Source organism: Oncorhynchus nerka, linkage group LG10 (genome assembly GCF_034236695.1).
Source record: "Oncorhynchus nerka isolate Pitt River linkage group LG10, Oner_Uvic_2.0, whole genome shotgun sequence".
In the NCBI taxonomy this organism is placed as follows: Eukaryota; Metazoa; Chordata; class Actinopteri; order Salmoniformes; family Salmonidae; genus Oncorhynchus; species Oncorhynchus nerka.
The window spans coordinates 5,650,123-5,665,670 of NC_088405.1; the positions used below are offsets into that span (position 1 = coordinate 5,650,123).

Below are 15,548 nucleotides of genomic sequence, written 5' to 3' on the forward strand. Positions count from 1 at the left end.
CGTCTGCTAAATGACTCACTGACTGTAAGTGACTCTGGATCAGACCGTCTGCTAAATGACTCACTGACTGTAAGTGACTCTGGATCAGACCGTCTGCTAAATGATTCACTGACTGTAAGTGACTCTGAATCAGAGCGTCTGCTAAATGACTCACTGACTGTAAGTGACTCTGAATCAGAGCGTCTGCTAAATGACTATCATGTAAATGTAGCAATAGGAGGTTGATGACCATGTGGTAACAGCGCTGTGTCTCCACCTGGTAGTACGTGCTGAGCTCCTTCCCGTTGGCAGTGAAGGTTAGCAGTCCGTTAACTGTGTCCACCAGACATCCAATCTCCAGACCGTTGTTGTTCCGGCCCTGACCAGGACTCGTACTCTCTCCAGCCCACACCATGTAGCAGTTACTACGCTTGATGCTATAGACAGAGACAGAGACAGCAGTTACTACGCTTGATGCTATAGACAGAGACAGAGACAGTAGTTACTACGCTTGATGCTATAGACAGAGACAGAGACAGTAGTTACTACGCTTGATGCTATAGACATAGACAGAGACAGTAGTTACTACGCTTGATGCTATAGACAGAGACAGAGACAGTAGTTACTACACTTGATGCTATACACAGAGAGAGAGACAGCAGTTACTATGCTTGATGTTATGGACAGAGACAGAGACAGTAGTTACTACGCTTGATGCTATAGACAGAGACAGAGACAGTAGTTACTACGGTTGATGCTATAGACAGAGACAGTAGTTACTACACTTGATGCTATAGACAGAGACAGTAGTTACTACGCTTGATGCTATAGACAGAGACAGAGACAGTAGTTACTACGCTTGATGCTATAGACAGAGACAGAGACAGTAGTTACTACGCTTGATGCTATGGACAGAGACAGAGACAGTAGTTACTACGCTTGATGCTATAGACAGAGACAGAGACAGTAGTTACTATGCTTGATGCTATAGACAGAGACAGAGACAGTAGTTACTACGCTTGATACTATAGACAGAGACAGAGACAGTAGTTACTACGCTTGATGCTATAGACAGAGACAGAGACAGTAGTTACTACGCTTGATGCTATAGACAGAGACAGAGACACTTCACAATCATCGTTTTACAGTACAACCACAACCATAAAAGAAGAAACATTTGATATGTGAAATTCAAAATATTTCAACCACATAAGAAGCATAGTATGAGTAATGAGTATGACTAGCAGGATATTTGAGTATCAGTTCTGATTGAGTCTGAACACAGGACCGTGTGTGTGACGTGGGTGCGTGCGTGCATGTGTCCTCAGCTTGACCCCAGGAACCCCCAGATATCTGACCTCTCGTGAACTTTGCCCTTCTCGTCTCCCAGGGTTACGGTGACGGTGCGGACCTTTTGGAGGTCGAAGGCCATGTCGTACTGGTGGAAGTCAGAGGTCACCCAGCCAACCCACACACTGCTGGGCTCCTGACCTGGGAAGATCCTCACTGAGTAGTAGTACTGGGGAAAGACCATGGACATATAGTGTTATATTAGGTTATAAAGGGTTATATAAGGTTATACGGGTTATATAGGGTTATATGGGGTTATAAAGGGCTATATATGATTATAAAGGGTTATATAAGGTTATAAAGGGCTATATAGGGTTATATAGGGTTATATAAGGTTATAAAGGGTTATATAGGGTTATATAGGGTTATATAAGGTTATAAAGGGTTATAAAGGGCTATATAGGGTTATACAGGGTTATATAGGGTTATAAAGGGCTATATAGGGTTATACAGGGTTATATAGGGTTATAAAGGGCTATATAGGGTTATATAGGGTTATATAAGGTTATATAAGGTTATAAAGGGTTATAAAGGGCTATATAGGGTTATATAAGGTTATATAAGGTTATAAAGGGCTATATAGGGTTATACAGGGTTATATAGGGTTATATAAGGTTATAAAGGGCTATATAGGGTTATATAGGGTTATATAAGGTTATATAGGGTTATAAAGGGCTATATAGGGTTATACAGGGTTATATAGGGTTATATAGGGTTATATAAGGTTATATAATGTTATAAAGGGTTATAAAGGGCTATATAGGGTTATACAGGGTTATATAGGGTTATAAAGGGCTATATAGGGTTATATAGGGTTATATAAGGTTATATAAGGTTATAAAGGGTTATAAAGGGCTATATAGGGTTATACAGGGTTATATAGGGTTATAAAGGGCTATATAGGGTTATATAGGGTTATATAGGGTTATATAAGGTTATAAAGGGTTATAAAGGGCTATATAGGGTTATATAAGGTTATAAATGGCTATATAGGGTTATACAGGGTTATATAGGGTTATAAAGGGTTATAAAGGGCTATATAGGGTTATACAGGGTTATATAGGGTTATAAAGGGCTATATAGGGTTATAACGGGTTATATGATGTTATAAAGGGTTATATAAGGTTATAAAGGGTTATATAGGGTTATATAGGGTTATATAGGGTTATACAGGGTTATATAGGGTTATAAAGGGCTATATAGGGTTATATAAGGTTATAACGGGTTATAAAGGGCTATATATGGTTATATAAGGTTATAAATGGCTATATAGGGTTATACAGGGTTATATAGGGTTATAAAGGGTTATAAAGGGTTATATAGGGTTATAAAGGGCTATATAGGGTTATAAAGGGTTATATAAGGTTATAACGGGTTATAAAGGGCTATATAGGGTTATACAGGGTTATATAAGGTTACATAGGGGTATCCTAGGTAATAAAGGGTTAAGTGGGGTTAAATTAGATTATATAGGGTTATATTAGGTTATAAAGGGTACTAAAGGGTCATATATGGTTATATTAGGTTATAAAGGGTTATATAGGGTTATACAGGGTTATATAAGGTTATACAGGGTTATATAGGGTTATATAGGGTTATATAGGGTTATATAGGGTTATATAGGGTTATAAAGGGCTATATAGGGTTATATAGGGTTATATAGGGTTATATAGGGTTATATAAGGTTATAAAGGGCTATATAGGGTTATACAGGGTTATATAGGGCTATAAAGGGCTATATAGGGTTATATAAGGTTATAACGGGTTATAAAGGGCTATATAGGGTTATACAGGGTTATATAAGGTTACATAGGGGTATCTTAGGTAATAAAGGGTTATGTGGGGTTAAATTAGATTATATAGGGTTATATTAGGTTATAAAGGGTACTAAAGGGTCATATATGGTTATATTAGGTTATAAAGGGTTATATTAGGTTATATTAGGTTACAAAAGGTTACATAGGATTATATGAGGTTACATAGGGTTATATGAGGTTATAAAGGGTTATATAAGGTTATAGCGGGTTATATAAGGTTAATACAAACACAAATATTCAACCAGTAGTAGTTGGACTGGAGAGGATGAGGACACTTGTTTTTCAGGAATTAAATGTGGAGTTCATTGGAAGAGGCCAATACATTGTAACGACCTGCTACTATTGACTGGCTCCTACACACAATGCACCAACACATGGTCTGTGTTACAGCACGGGAAGATATCGTTCAGGTGATGTGTAAATACTGTAAGATATCGTTCAGGTGATGTGTAAATACTGTAAGATATCATTCAGGTGATGTGTAAATACTGTAAGATATCGTTCAGGTGATGTGTAAATACTGTAAGATATCATTCAGGTGATGTGTAAATACTGGGAGATATCATTCAGGTGATGTGTAAATACTGGGAGATATCATTCAGGTGATGTGTAAATACTGGGAGATATCATTCAGGTGATGTGTAAATACTGGGAGATATCATTCAGGTGATGTGTAAATACTGGGAGATATCATTCAGGTGATGTAAATACTGGGAGATATCATTCAGGTGATGTGTAAATACTGGGAGATATCATTCAGGTGATGTGTAAATACTGTAAGATATCATTCAGGTGATGTGTAAATACTGGGAGATATCATTCAGGTGATGTGTAAATACTGTAAGATATCATTCAGGTGATGTGTAAATACTGGGAGATATCATTCAGGTGATGTGTAAATACTGTAAGATATCATTCAGGTGATGTGTAAATACTGTAAGATATCATTCAGGTGATGTGTAAATACTGGGAGATATCATTCAGGTGATGTGTAAATACTGGGAGATATCATTCAGGTGATGTGTAAATACTGTATGATATCATTCAGGTGATGTGTAAATACTGTATGATATCATTCAGGTGATGTGTAAATACTGTATGATATCATTCAGGTGATGTGTAAATACTGGGAGATATCATTCAGGTGATTTGTAAATACTGGGAGATATCATTCAGGTGATGTGTAAATACTGTAAGATATCGTTCAGGTGATGTGTAAATACTGTAAGATATCATTCAGGTGATGTGTAAATACTGGGAGATATCATTCAGGTGATGTGTAAATACTGGGAGATATCGTTCAGGTGATGTGTAAATACTGGGAGATATCATTCAGGTGATGTGTAAATACTGGCAGATATCGTTCAGGTGATGTGTAAATACTGGGAGATATCATTCAGGTGATGTGTAAATACTGGGAGATATCGTTCAGGTGATATGTAAATACTGGGAGATATCATTCAGGTGATGTGTAAATACTGGGAGATATCATTCAGGTGATGTGTAAATACTGGGAGATATCATTCAGGTGATGTGTAAATACTGGGAGATATCGTTCAGGTGATGTGTAAATACTGTAAGATATCATTCAGGTGATGTGTAAATACTGTATGGTATCATTCAGGTGATGTGTAAATACTGGGAGATATCATTCAGGTGATGTGTAAATAGTGTATGATATCATTCAGGTGATGTGTAAATACTGGGAGATATCATTCAGGTGATGTGTAAATACTGTATGATATCATTCAGGTGATGTGTAAATACTGGGAGATATCATTCAGGTGATGTGTAAATACTGGGAGATATCATTCAGGTGATGTGTAAATACTGGGAGATATCATTCAGGTGATGTGTAAATACTGGGAGATATCATTCAGGTGATGCGTAAATACTGTATGATATCATTCAGGTGATGTGTAAATACTGGGAGATATCATTCAGGTGATTTGTAAATACTGGGAGATATCATTCAGGTGATGTGTAAATACTGTAAGATATCGTTCAGGTGATGTGTAAATACTGTAAGATATCATTACATTTAACATTTACATTTAAGTCATTTAGCAGACGCTCTTATCCAGAGCGACTTACAAATTGGTGCATTCACCTTATGACTTCCAGTGGAACAGTAGTGCATCTAAATCTTTGCTGGGGGGGGTGAGAGGGATTACTTTATCCTATCCTAGGTATTCCTTAAAGAGGTGGGGTTTCAGGTGTCTCCGGGAAGGTGGTGATTGACTCCGCTGTCCTGCGTTCGGGGGGGATTTTGTTCCACCTTTGGGGGCCAGAGCAGCGAACAGTTTTGACTGGGCTGAGCGGGAACTGTACTTCCTCAGTGGTAGGGAGGCGAGCAGGCCAGAGGTGGATGAACGCAGTGCCCTTGTTTGGGTGTAGGGCCTGATCAGAGCCTGGAGGTACTGAGGTGCCGTTCCCCTCACAGCTCCGTAGGCAAGCACCATGCCTACGGAGCTGTGATGTGTAAATACTGTACGATATCATTCAGGTGATGTGTAAATACTTTAAGATATCATTCAGGTGATGTGTAAATACTGGGAGATATCATTCAGGTGATGTGTAAATACTGTAAGATATCATTCAGGTGATGTGTAAATACTGTAAGATATCATTCAGGTGATGTGTAAATACTGGGAGATATCATTCAGGTGATGTGTAAATACTGGGAGATATCATTCAGGTGATGTGTAAATACTGGGAGATATCGTTCAGGTGATGTGTAAATACTGGGAGATATCATTCAGGTGATGTGTAAATACTGGGAGATATCATTCAGGTGATGTGTAAATACTGGGAGATATCATTCAGGTGATGTGTAAATACTGTATGATATCATTCAGGTGATGTGTAAATACTGTATGATATCATTCAGGTGATGTGTAAATACTGGGAGATATCATTAAGGTGATGTGTAAATACTGGGAGATATCATTCAGGTGATGTGTAAATACTGGGAGATATCATTCAGGTGATGTGTAAATACTGTATGATATCATTCAGGTGATGTGTAAATACTGGGAGATATCATTCAGGTGATGTGTAAATACTGTAAGATATCATTCAGGTGATGTGTAAATACTGGGAGATATCGTTCAGGTGATGTGTAAATACTGGGAGATATCATTCAGGTGATGTGTAAATACTGGGAGATATCATTCAGGTGATGTGTAAATACTGTATGATATCATTCAGGTGATGTGTAAATACTGGGAGATATCATTCAGGTGATGTGTACATACTGGGAGATATCATTCAGGTGATGTGTAAATACTGGGAGATATCATTCAGGTGATGTGTAAATACTGGGAGATATCATTCAGGTGATGTGTAAATACTGGGAGATATCATTCAGGTGATGTGTAAATACTGGGAGATATCATTCAGGTGATGTGTAAATACTGGGAGATATCATTCATATGCTCTCTCTAATTCTCTCTTTCTTTCTCTCTCTCTCGGAGGACCTGAGCCCTAGGACCGTGCCCCAGGACTACCTGACATGATGACTCCTTGCTGTCCCCAGTCCACCTGACTGTGCTGCTGCTCCAGTTTCAACTGTTCTGCCTTATTATTATTCGACCATGCTGGTCATTTATGAACATTTGAACATCTTGGTCATGTTCTGTTATAATCTCTACCCGGCACAGCCAGAAGAGGACTGGCCACCCCACATAGCCTGGTTCCTCTCTAGGTTTCTTCCTAGGTTTTGGCCTTTCTAGGGAGTTTTTCCTAGCCACCGTGCTTTTATACCTGCATTGTTTGCTGTTTGGGGTTTTAGGCTGGGTTTCTGTACAGCACTTTGAGATATCAGCTGATGTACGAAGGGCTATATAAATACATTTGATTTGATTTGATTTGATGTGTAAATACTGTATCTGGCGTCAAACAGAGACAATCCAACATGCTCTTACAGTGGAGGTCTGCATGAAGAAGTCAAGGTCATCTCTGTCAGTTAACACCTCCTCTGATAGACGGGCCGAAGAGTTACTGCTGGTAAACTCTGGCTTGGTCCTCTTCAACATGAATCTAAACACACACAGAGAGAGAGAGAGAGACATGACTACAACTCTGAAAACAACCTGAACCTGACACACAGAGAGACACAGAGAGAGAGAGAGAGACATGACTACAACTATAGAGGTGGTATTGAGGCCCTGCATTGGACTCTAATGCAGACTATATGGGGTTAATATAGCTGAGACATGTTGAACTATAGAGGTGGTATAGAGGCCCTGCATTCAACTCTAATACAGACTATATGGGGTTAATATAGCTGAGACATGTTGAACTATAGAGGTGGTATAGAGGCCCTGCATTGGACTCTAATGCAGACTATATGGGGTTAATATAGCTGAGACATGTTGAACTATAGAGGTGGTATTGAGGCCCTGCATTTGACTCTAATACCGACTATATGGGGTTAATATAGCTGAGACATGTTGTTGAACTATAGAGGTGGTATTGAGGCCCTGCATTCGACTCTAATACCGACTATATGGGGTTAATATAGCTGAGACATGTTGTTGAACTATAGAGGTGGTATTGAGGCCCTGCATTCAACTCTAATGCAGACTATATGGGGTTAATATAGCTGAGACATGTTGTTGAACTATAGAGGTGGTATAGAGGCCCTGCATTCCACTCTAATGCCGACTATATGGGGTTAATATAGCTGAGACATGTTGAACTATAGAGGTGGTATTGAGGCCCTGCATTCAACTCTAATGCCGACTATATGGGGTTAATATAGCTGAGACATGTTGAACTATAGAGGTGGTATAGAGGCCCTGCATTCCACTCTAATGCCGACTATATGGGGTTAATATAGCTGAGACATGTTGAACTATAGAGGTGGTATAGAGGCCCTGCATTCAACTCTAATGCTGACTATATGGGGTTAATATAGCTGAGACATGTTGAACTATAGAGGTGGTATTGAGGCCCTGCATTCAACTCTAATGCCGACTCCTCTTGTTCAGCTTCGGTACAGAATGGTTGACATATAGCTGTATGACAGAGAGACCAAGGACAGAGGCAGGCAGGTGATGGACTACAACTAGGAACCAGAGTTTTCCCTGGTCTGTGTTGTCAGGGGAGGGAAAACACCCCTGGTCCTAACTGTAATCTACAAACATCTGCTTTAACGTGGAGGGTTTCTCCTGGTTGTAGTCTTTGTGGTTGTTGAACTGGTCCTAACTGTAATCTACAAACCTCTGCTTTAACGTGGAGGGTTTCTCCTGGTTGTAGTCTTTGTGGTTGTTGAACTGGTCCTAACTGTAATCTACAAACCTCTGCTTTAACGCAGAGGGTTTCTCCTGGTTGTAGTCTTTGTGGTTGTTGAACTGGTCCTAACTGTAATCTACAAACCTCTGCTTTAACGTGGAGGGTTTCTCCTGGTTGTAGTCTTTGTGGTTGTTGAACTAGTCCTAACTGTAATCTACAAACCTCTGCTTTAACGTGGAGGGTTTCTCCTGGTTGTAGTCTTTGTGGTTGTTGAGCTGGTCCTAACTGTAATCTACAAACCTCTGATTTAACGCGGAGGGTTTCTCCTGGTTGTAGTCTTTGTGGTTGTTGAGCTGGTCCTAACTGTAATCTACAAACCTCTGATTTAACGCGGAGGGTTTCTCCTGGTTGTAGTCTTTGTGGTTGTTGAACTGGTCCTAACTGTAATCTACAAACCTCTGCTTTAACGTGGAGGGTTTCTCCTGGTTGTAGTCTTTGTGGTTGTTGAACTGGTCCTAACTGTAATCTACAAACCTCTGCTTTAACGCAGAGGGTTTCTCCTGGTTGTAGTCTTTGTGGTTGTTGAACTGGTCCTAACTGTAATCTACAAACCTCTGCTTTAACGCAGAGGGTTTCTCCTGGTTGTATTCTTTGTGGTTGTTGAACTGGTCCTAACTGTAATCTACAAACCTCTGCTTTATCGCGGGGGGTTTCTCCTGGTTGTAGTCTTTGTGGTTGTTGAACTGGTCCTAACTGTAATCTACAAACCTCTGCTTTAACGTGGAGGGTTTCTCCTGGTTGTAGTCTTTGTGGTTGTTGAACTGGTCCTAACTGTAATCTACAAACCTCTGCTTTAACGTGGAGGGTTTCTCCTGGTTGTAGTCTTTGTGGTTGTTGAACTGGTCCTAACTGTAATCTACAAACCTCTGCTTTAACGTGGAGGGTTTCTCCTGGTTGTAGTCTTTGTGGTTGTTGAACTGGTCCTAACTGTAATCTACAAACCTCTGCTTTAACGTGGAGGGTTTCTCCTGGTTGTAGTCTTTGTGGTTGTTGAGCTGGTCCTAACTGTAATCTACAAACCTCTGATTTAACGCGGAGGGTTTCTCCTGGTTGTAGTCTTTGTGGTTGTTGAACTGGTCCTAACTGTAATCTACAAACCTCTGCTTTAACGTGGAGGGTTTCTCCTGGTTGTAGTCTTTGTGGTTGTTGAACTGGTCCTAACTGTAATCTACAAACCTCTGCTTTAACGTGGGGTTTCTCCTGGTTGTAGTCTTTGTGGTTGTTGAACTGGTCCTAACTGTAATCTACAAACCTCTGCTTTAACGTGGAGGTTTCTCCTGGTTGTAGTCTTTGTGGTTGTTGAACTGGTCCTAACTTTGCCAATCTACAAACCTCTGCTTTAACGTGGAGGGTTTCTCCTGGTTGTAGTCTTTGTGGTTGTTGAACTGGTCCTAACTGTAATCTACAAACCTCTGCTTTAACGTGGAGGGTTTCTCCCTGTTTAGTCTTTGTGGTTGTTGAGCTGGTCCTAACTGTAATCTACAAACCTCTGCTTAACGCGGAGGGTTTCTCCTGGTTGTAGTCTTTGTGGTTGTTGAACTGGTCCTAACTGTATCTACAAACCTCTGCTTTAACATAGAGGTTTCTCCTGGTTGTAGTCTTTGTGGTTGTTGAACTGGTCCTAACTGTAATCACAAACCTCTGCTTTAACGTGAAGGGTTTCTCCTGTTGTAGTCTTTGTGGTTGTTGAACTGGTCCTAACTGTAATCTACAAACCTCTGCTTTAACGCAGAGGGTTTCTCCTGGTTGTAGTCTTTGTGGTTGTTGAACTGGTCCTAACTGTAATCTACAAACCTCTGCTTTAACGCGGGAGGTTTCTCCTGGCTGTAGTCTTTGTGGTTGTTGAACTGGTCTAACTGTAATCTACAACCTCGCTTTAACGCAGAGGGTTTCTCCTGGTTGTAGTCTTTATGGTTGTTGAACTGGTCCTAACTGTAATCTACAAACCTCTGCTTTAACGAGAGGGTTTCTCCTAGTTGTAGTCTTTGTGGTTGTTGAGCTGGTCCTAACTGTAATCCTACAAACCTCTGCTTTAACGCGGAGGGTTTCTCCTGGTTGTAGTCTTTGTGGTTGTTGAACTGGTCCTAACTGTAATCTACATAAACCTCTGCTTTAACGTGGAGGGTTTCTCCTGGTTGTAGTCTTTGTGGTTGTTGAACTGGTCCTAACTGTAATCTACAAACCTCTGCTTTAACGTGGAGGGTTTCTCCTGGTTGTAGTCTTTGTGTTGTTGAACTGGTCCTAACTGTAATCTACAAAACCTCTGCTTTAACATGGAGGGTTTCTCCTGGTTGTAGTCTTTTGTGGTTGCTTGAACTGAACTCTAACTGTAATCTACAAACCTCGCTTTAACGCAGAGGGTTTCTCCTGGTTGTAGTCTTTATGGTTGTTGAACTGGTCCTAACTGTAATCTACAAACCTCTGCTTTAACGCAGAGGGTTTCTCCTGGTTGTAGTCTTTGTGGTTGTTGAGCTGGTCCTAACTGTAATCTACAAACCTCTGCTTTAACGCGGAGGGTTTCTCCTGGTTGTAGTCTTTGTGGTTGTTGAACTGGTCCTAACTGTAATCTACAAACCTCTGCTTTAACGTGGAGGGTTTCTCCTGGTTGTAGTCTTTGTGGTTGTTGAACTGGTCCTAACTGTAATCTACAAACCTCTGCTTTAACGTGGAGGGTTTCTCCTGGTTGTAGTCTTTGTGGTTGTTGAACTGGTCCTAACTGTAATCTACAAACCTCTGCTTTAACGTGGAGGGTTTCTCCTGGTTGTAGTCTTTGTGGTTGTTGAACTGTCCTAACTGTAATCTACAAACCCCGCTTTAACGTGGGGTTTCTCCTGGTTGTTGTTGAACTGGTCCTAACTGTAATCTACAAACCTCTGCTTTAACGTGGGAGGGTTTCTCCTGGTTGTAGTCTTTGTGGTTGTTGAACTGGTCCTAACTGTAATCTACAAACCTCTGCTTAACGTGACCTCTGGTTTAACTTTGTGGTTGGAACTGGTCCTAACTGTAATCTTTCTTTAACTGGTTGGTTGTAGTCTTTGTGGTTCCTAACTGTTCTACAAACCTCTGATTTAACGCGGAGGTTTCTCCTGGTTGTAGTCTTTGGTGGTTGTAAAACTGGTCCTAACTGTAATCTACAAACCTCTGCTTTAACGTGGAGGTTTCTCCTGGTTGTAGTCTTTGTGGTTGTTGAACTGGTCCTTAACTGTAATCTACAAACCTCTGCTTTAACGTGGAGGTTTCTCCTGGTTGTAGTCTTTGTGGTTGTTGAACTGGTCCTAACTGTAATCTACAAACCTCTGCTTTAACGTGAGGGTTTCTCCTGGTTGTAGTCTTTGTGGTTGTAAAACTGGTCCTAACTGTAATCTACAAACCTCTGCTTTAACGTGGAGGGTTTCTCCTGGTTGTAGTCTTTGTGGTTGTTGCACTGGTCCTAACTGTAATCTACAAACCTCTGCTTTAACGTGGGGGCTTCTCCTGGTTGTAGTCTTTGTGGTTGTTGAACTGGTCCTAACTGTAATCTACAAACCTCTGCTTTAACGTGGGGTTTCTCCTGGTTGTAGTCTTTGTGGTTGTTGAACTGGTCTTAACTGTAATCTACAAACCTCTGCTTTAACGTGGAGGGTTTCTCCTGGTTGTAGTCTTTGTGGTTGTTGCACTGGTCCTAACTGTAATCTACAAACCTCTGCTTTAACGTGGAGGGTTTCTCCTGGTTGTAGTCTTTGTGGTTGTTGAGCTGGTCCTAACTGTAATCTACAAACCTCTGATTTAACGTGGAGGTTTCTCTCCTGGTTAGTCTTTGTGGTTGTTGAACTGGTCCTAACTGTAATCTACAAACCTCTGCTTTAACGTGGAGGGTTTCTCCTGGCTGTAGTCTTTTGTGGTTGTTGAACTGGTCCTAACTGTAATCTACAAACCTCTGCTTTAACGTGGAGGGGTTTCTCCTGGTTGTAGTCTTTGTGGTTGTTGAACTGGTCCTAACTGTAATCTACAAAACCTCTGCTTTAACGGGAGGGTTTCTCCTGGTTGTAGTCTTTGTGGCTGTTGAAACTGGTCTAACTGTAATCTACAAACCTCTGCTTTAACGTGGAGGGTTTCTCCTGGTTGTAGTCTTTGTGGTTGTTGCACTGGTCCTAACTGTAATCTACAAACCTCTGCTTTAACGTGGGGGTTTTCTCCTGGTTGTAGTCTTTGTGGTTGTTGAACTGGTCCTAACTGTAATCTACAAACCTCTGCTTTAACGTGGAGGGTTTCTCCTGGTTGTAGTCTTTGTGGTTGTTGAGCTGGTCCTTAACTGTAATCTACAAACCTCTGATTTAACGTGGAGGTTTCTCCTGGTTGTAGTCTTTGTGGTTGTTGAACTGGTCCTAACTGTAATCTACAAACCTCTGCTTTAACGTGGAGGGTTTGTCCTGGTTGTAGTCTTTGTGGTTGTTGAACTGGTCCTAACTGTAATCTACAAACCTCTGCTTTAACGTGGGGGTTTCTCCTGGTTGTAGTCTTTGTGGTTTGTTGAACTGGTCCTAACTGTAATCTGGAAACCTCTGCTTTAACGTGGAGGGGTTTCTCCTGGTTGTAGTCTTTGTGGTTGTTGAACTGGTCCTAACTGTAATCTACAAACCTCTGCTTTAACGTGAGGGTTTCTCCTGGTTGTAGTCTTTGTGGTTGTTGAACTGGTCCTAACTGTAATCTACAAACCTCTGCTTTAACATAGAGGGTTTCTCCTGGTTGTAGTCTTTGTGGTTTGTTGAACTGGTCCTAACTGTAATCTACAACCCTGCTTTAACGTGAAGGGTTTCTCCTGGTTGTAGTCTTTGTGGTTGTTGAACTGGTCCTAACTGTAATCTACAAACCTCTGCTTTAACGTGGAGGGTTTCTCCTGGTTGTAGTCTTTGTGGTTGTTGAGCTGGTCCTAACTGTAATCTACAAACCTCTGCTTTAACATAGAGGGTTTCTCCTGGTTGTAGTCTTTGTGGTTGTTGAACCTGGTCCTAACTGTAATCTACAAACCTCTGCTTTAACGGAGGGGTTTCTCCCTAGTTGTAGTCTTTGTGGTTTGTTGAACTGGTCCTAACTGTAATCTACAAACCTCTGCTTTAACGTGGGGGTTTCTCCTGGTTGTAGTCTTTGTGGTTGTTGAGCTGGTCCTAACTGTAATCTACAAACCTCTGATTTAACGCGTGGAGGGTTTCTCCTGGTTGTAGTCTTTGTGGTTGTTGAACTGGTCCTAACTGTAATCTACAAACCTCTGCTTTTTAACGTGAAGGGTTTCTCCTGGTTGTAGTCTTTGTGGTTGTTGAACTGGTCCTAACTGTAATCTACAAACCTCTGCTTTAACGTGGAGGGTTTCTCCTGGTTGTAGTCTTTGTGGTTGTTGAACTGGTCCTAACTGTAATCTACAAACCTCTGCTTTTAACATGGAGGTTTCTCCTGGTTGTAGTCTTTGTGGTTGTTGAACTGGTCCTAACTGTATCTAAAACCTCTGCTTTAACGTGAAGGGTTTCTCCTGGTTGTAGTCTTTGTGGTTGTTGAACTGGTCCTAACTGTAATCTACAAACCTCTGTTTTAACGTGAAGGGTTTCTCCTGGTTGTAGTCTTTGTGGTTTGTTGAACTGGTCCTAACTGTAATCTACAAACCTCTGCTTTAACATGGAGGGTTTCTCCTGGTTGTAGTCTTTTGTGGTTGTTGAACTGGTCCTAACTGTAATCTACAAACCTCTGCTTTAACGCAGGGGTTTCTCCTGGTTGTAGTCTTTGTGGTTGTTGAACTGGTCCTAACTGTAATCTACAAACCTCTGCTTAACGTGAAGGGTTTCTCCTGGTTGTAGTCTTTGTGGTTTCTCCTAGTTGAGTCTTTGGTTGTTAGACTGTCCTAACTGGCTTTAACGCCATTTCACAAACCTCTGCTTTAACGTCTCAACTTGGAGGGTTTCTCCTGGTTGTAGTCTTTGTTTAACGGTTTTCTCCTGGTTGAAACTGGTCCCTAACTGTAATCTACAAACCTCGCTTTAACGCAGAGGGTTTCTCCTGGTGTAAACCTCGCTTTAACGCAGAGGGTTTCTCCTGGTTGTAGTCTTTGTGGTTGTTGAGCTGGTCCTAACTGTAATCTACAAACCTCAAACTTTGTGGTTGTTGAACTGGTCTAACTGTAATCTACAAACCTCTGCTTTAACGCAGAGGGTTTGTTGAACTGGTCCTGGCTGGAGGTTTTCTCTGGTTGTAGTCTTTGTGGTTTGTTGAACTGGTCCTAACTGTAATCTACAAACCTCTGCTTTAACGTGGAGGGTTTCTCCTGGTTGTAGTCTTTGTGGTTGTTGAACTTGAACTACAAACCTCTGCTTTAGTCTCTAAACTGGTAATGCAATACAAACCTCTGCTTTAACGTGGAGGAGGGTTTCTCCTGCTTTAACGTTGTAGTCTTTGTGGTTGTTGAACTGGTCCTAACTGTAATCTACAAACCTCTGCTTTAACGTGAGGGTTTCTCCTGGTTGTAGTCTTTGTGGTTGTTGAACTGGTCCTAACTGTTTAATTTCTAGTCAAACTGGTCTCTGCTTTAACGTGGAGGGTTTCTCCTGGTTGTAGTCTTTGTTTGTGGGTCTAACTGTTGAACTGGTCCCTGGTTGTAGTCTTTGTGGTTGTTGAACTGGTAATGTAATCTACAAACCTCTGCTTTAACGTGGGGGTTTCTCCTGGTTGTAGTCTTTGTGGTTGTTGAACTGGTCCTAACTGTAATCTACAAACCTCTGCTTTAACGTGGAGGGTTTCTCCTGGTTGTAGTCTTTGTGGTTGTTGAACTGGTCCTAACTGTAATCTACAAACCTCTGCTTTAACGTGGAGGGTTTCTCCTGGTTGTAGTCTTTGTGGTTGTTGAACTGGTCCTAACTGTAATCTACAAACCTCTGCTTTAACGTGGAGGGTTTCTCCTGGTTGTAGTCTTTGTGGTTGTTGAGCTGGTCCTAACTGTAATCTACAAACCTCTGATTTAACGCGGAGGGTTTCTCCTGGTTGTAGTCTTTGTGGTTGTAAAAACTGGTCCTAACTGTAATCTACAAACCTCTGCTTTAACGTGGAGGGTTTCTCCTGGTTGTAGTCTTTGTGGTTGTTGAG

At 41.1% G+C, this 15,548-nt stretch overlaps 1 protein-coding gene across 1 annotated transcript in view; it reads right to left on the reverse strand.

Annotated features, from left to right (window-relative positions):
* Positions 1-7,183, reverse strand: part of LOC135573567 (ryanodine receptor 2-like) — a 64,316-nt gene extending 57,133 nt beyond the window's left edge. The window contains exons 1-3 of the mRNA XM_065022827.1: positions 7,073-7,183; positions 1,338-1,498; positions 257-416 (exon numbers count right to left, since the gene is read on the reverse strand). Coding sequence (XP_064878899.1) covers positions 257-416; positions 1,338-1,498; positions 7,073-7,183 — 432 coding nt within the window. The remainder of the gene's footprint in view (positions 1-256; positions 417-1,337; positions 1,499-7,072) is intronic.
* Between the last annotated feature and the right edge of the window lie 8,365 nt (positions 7,184-15,548).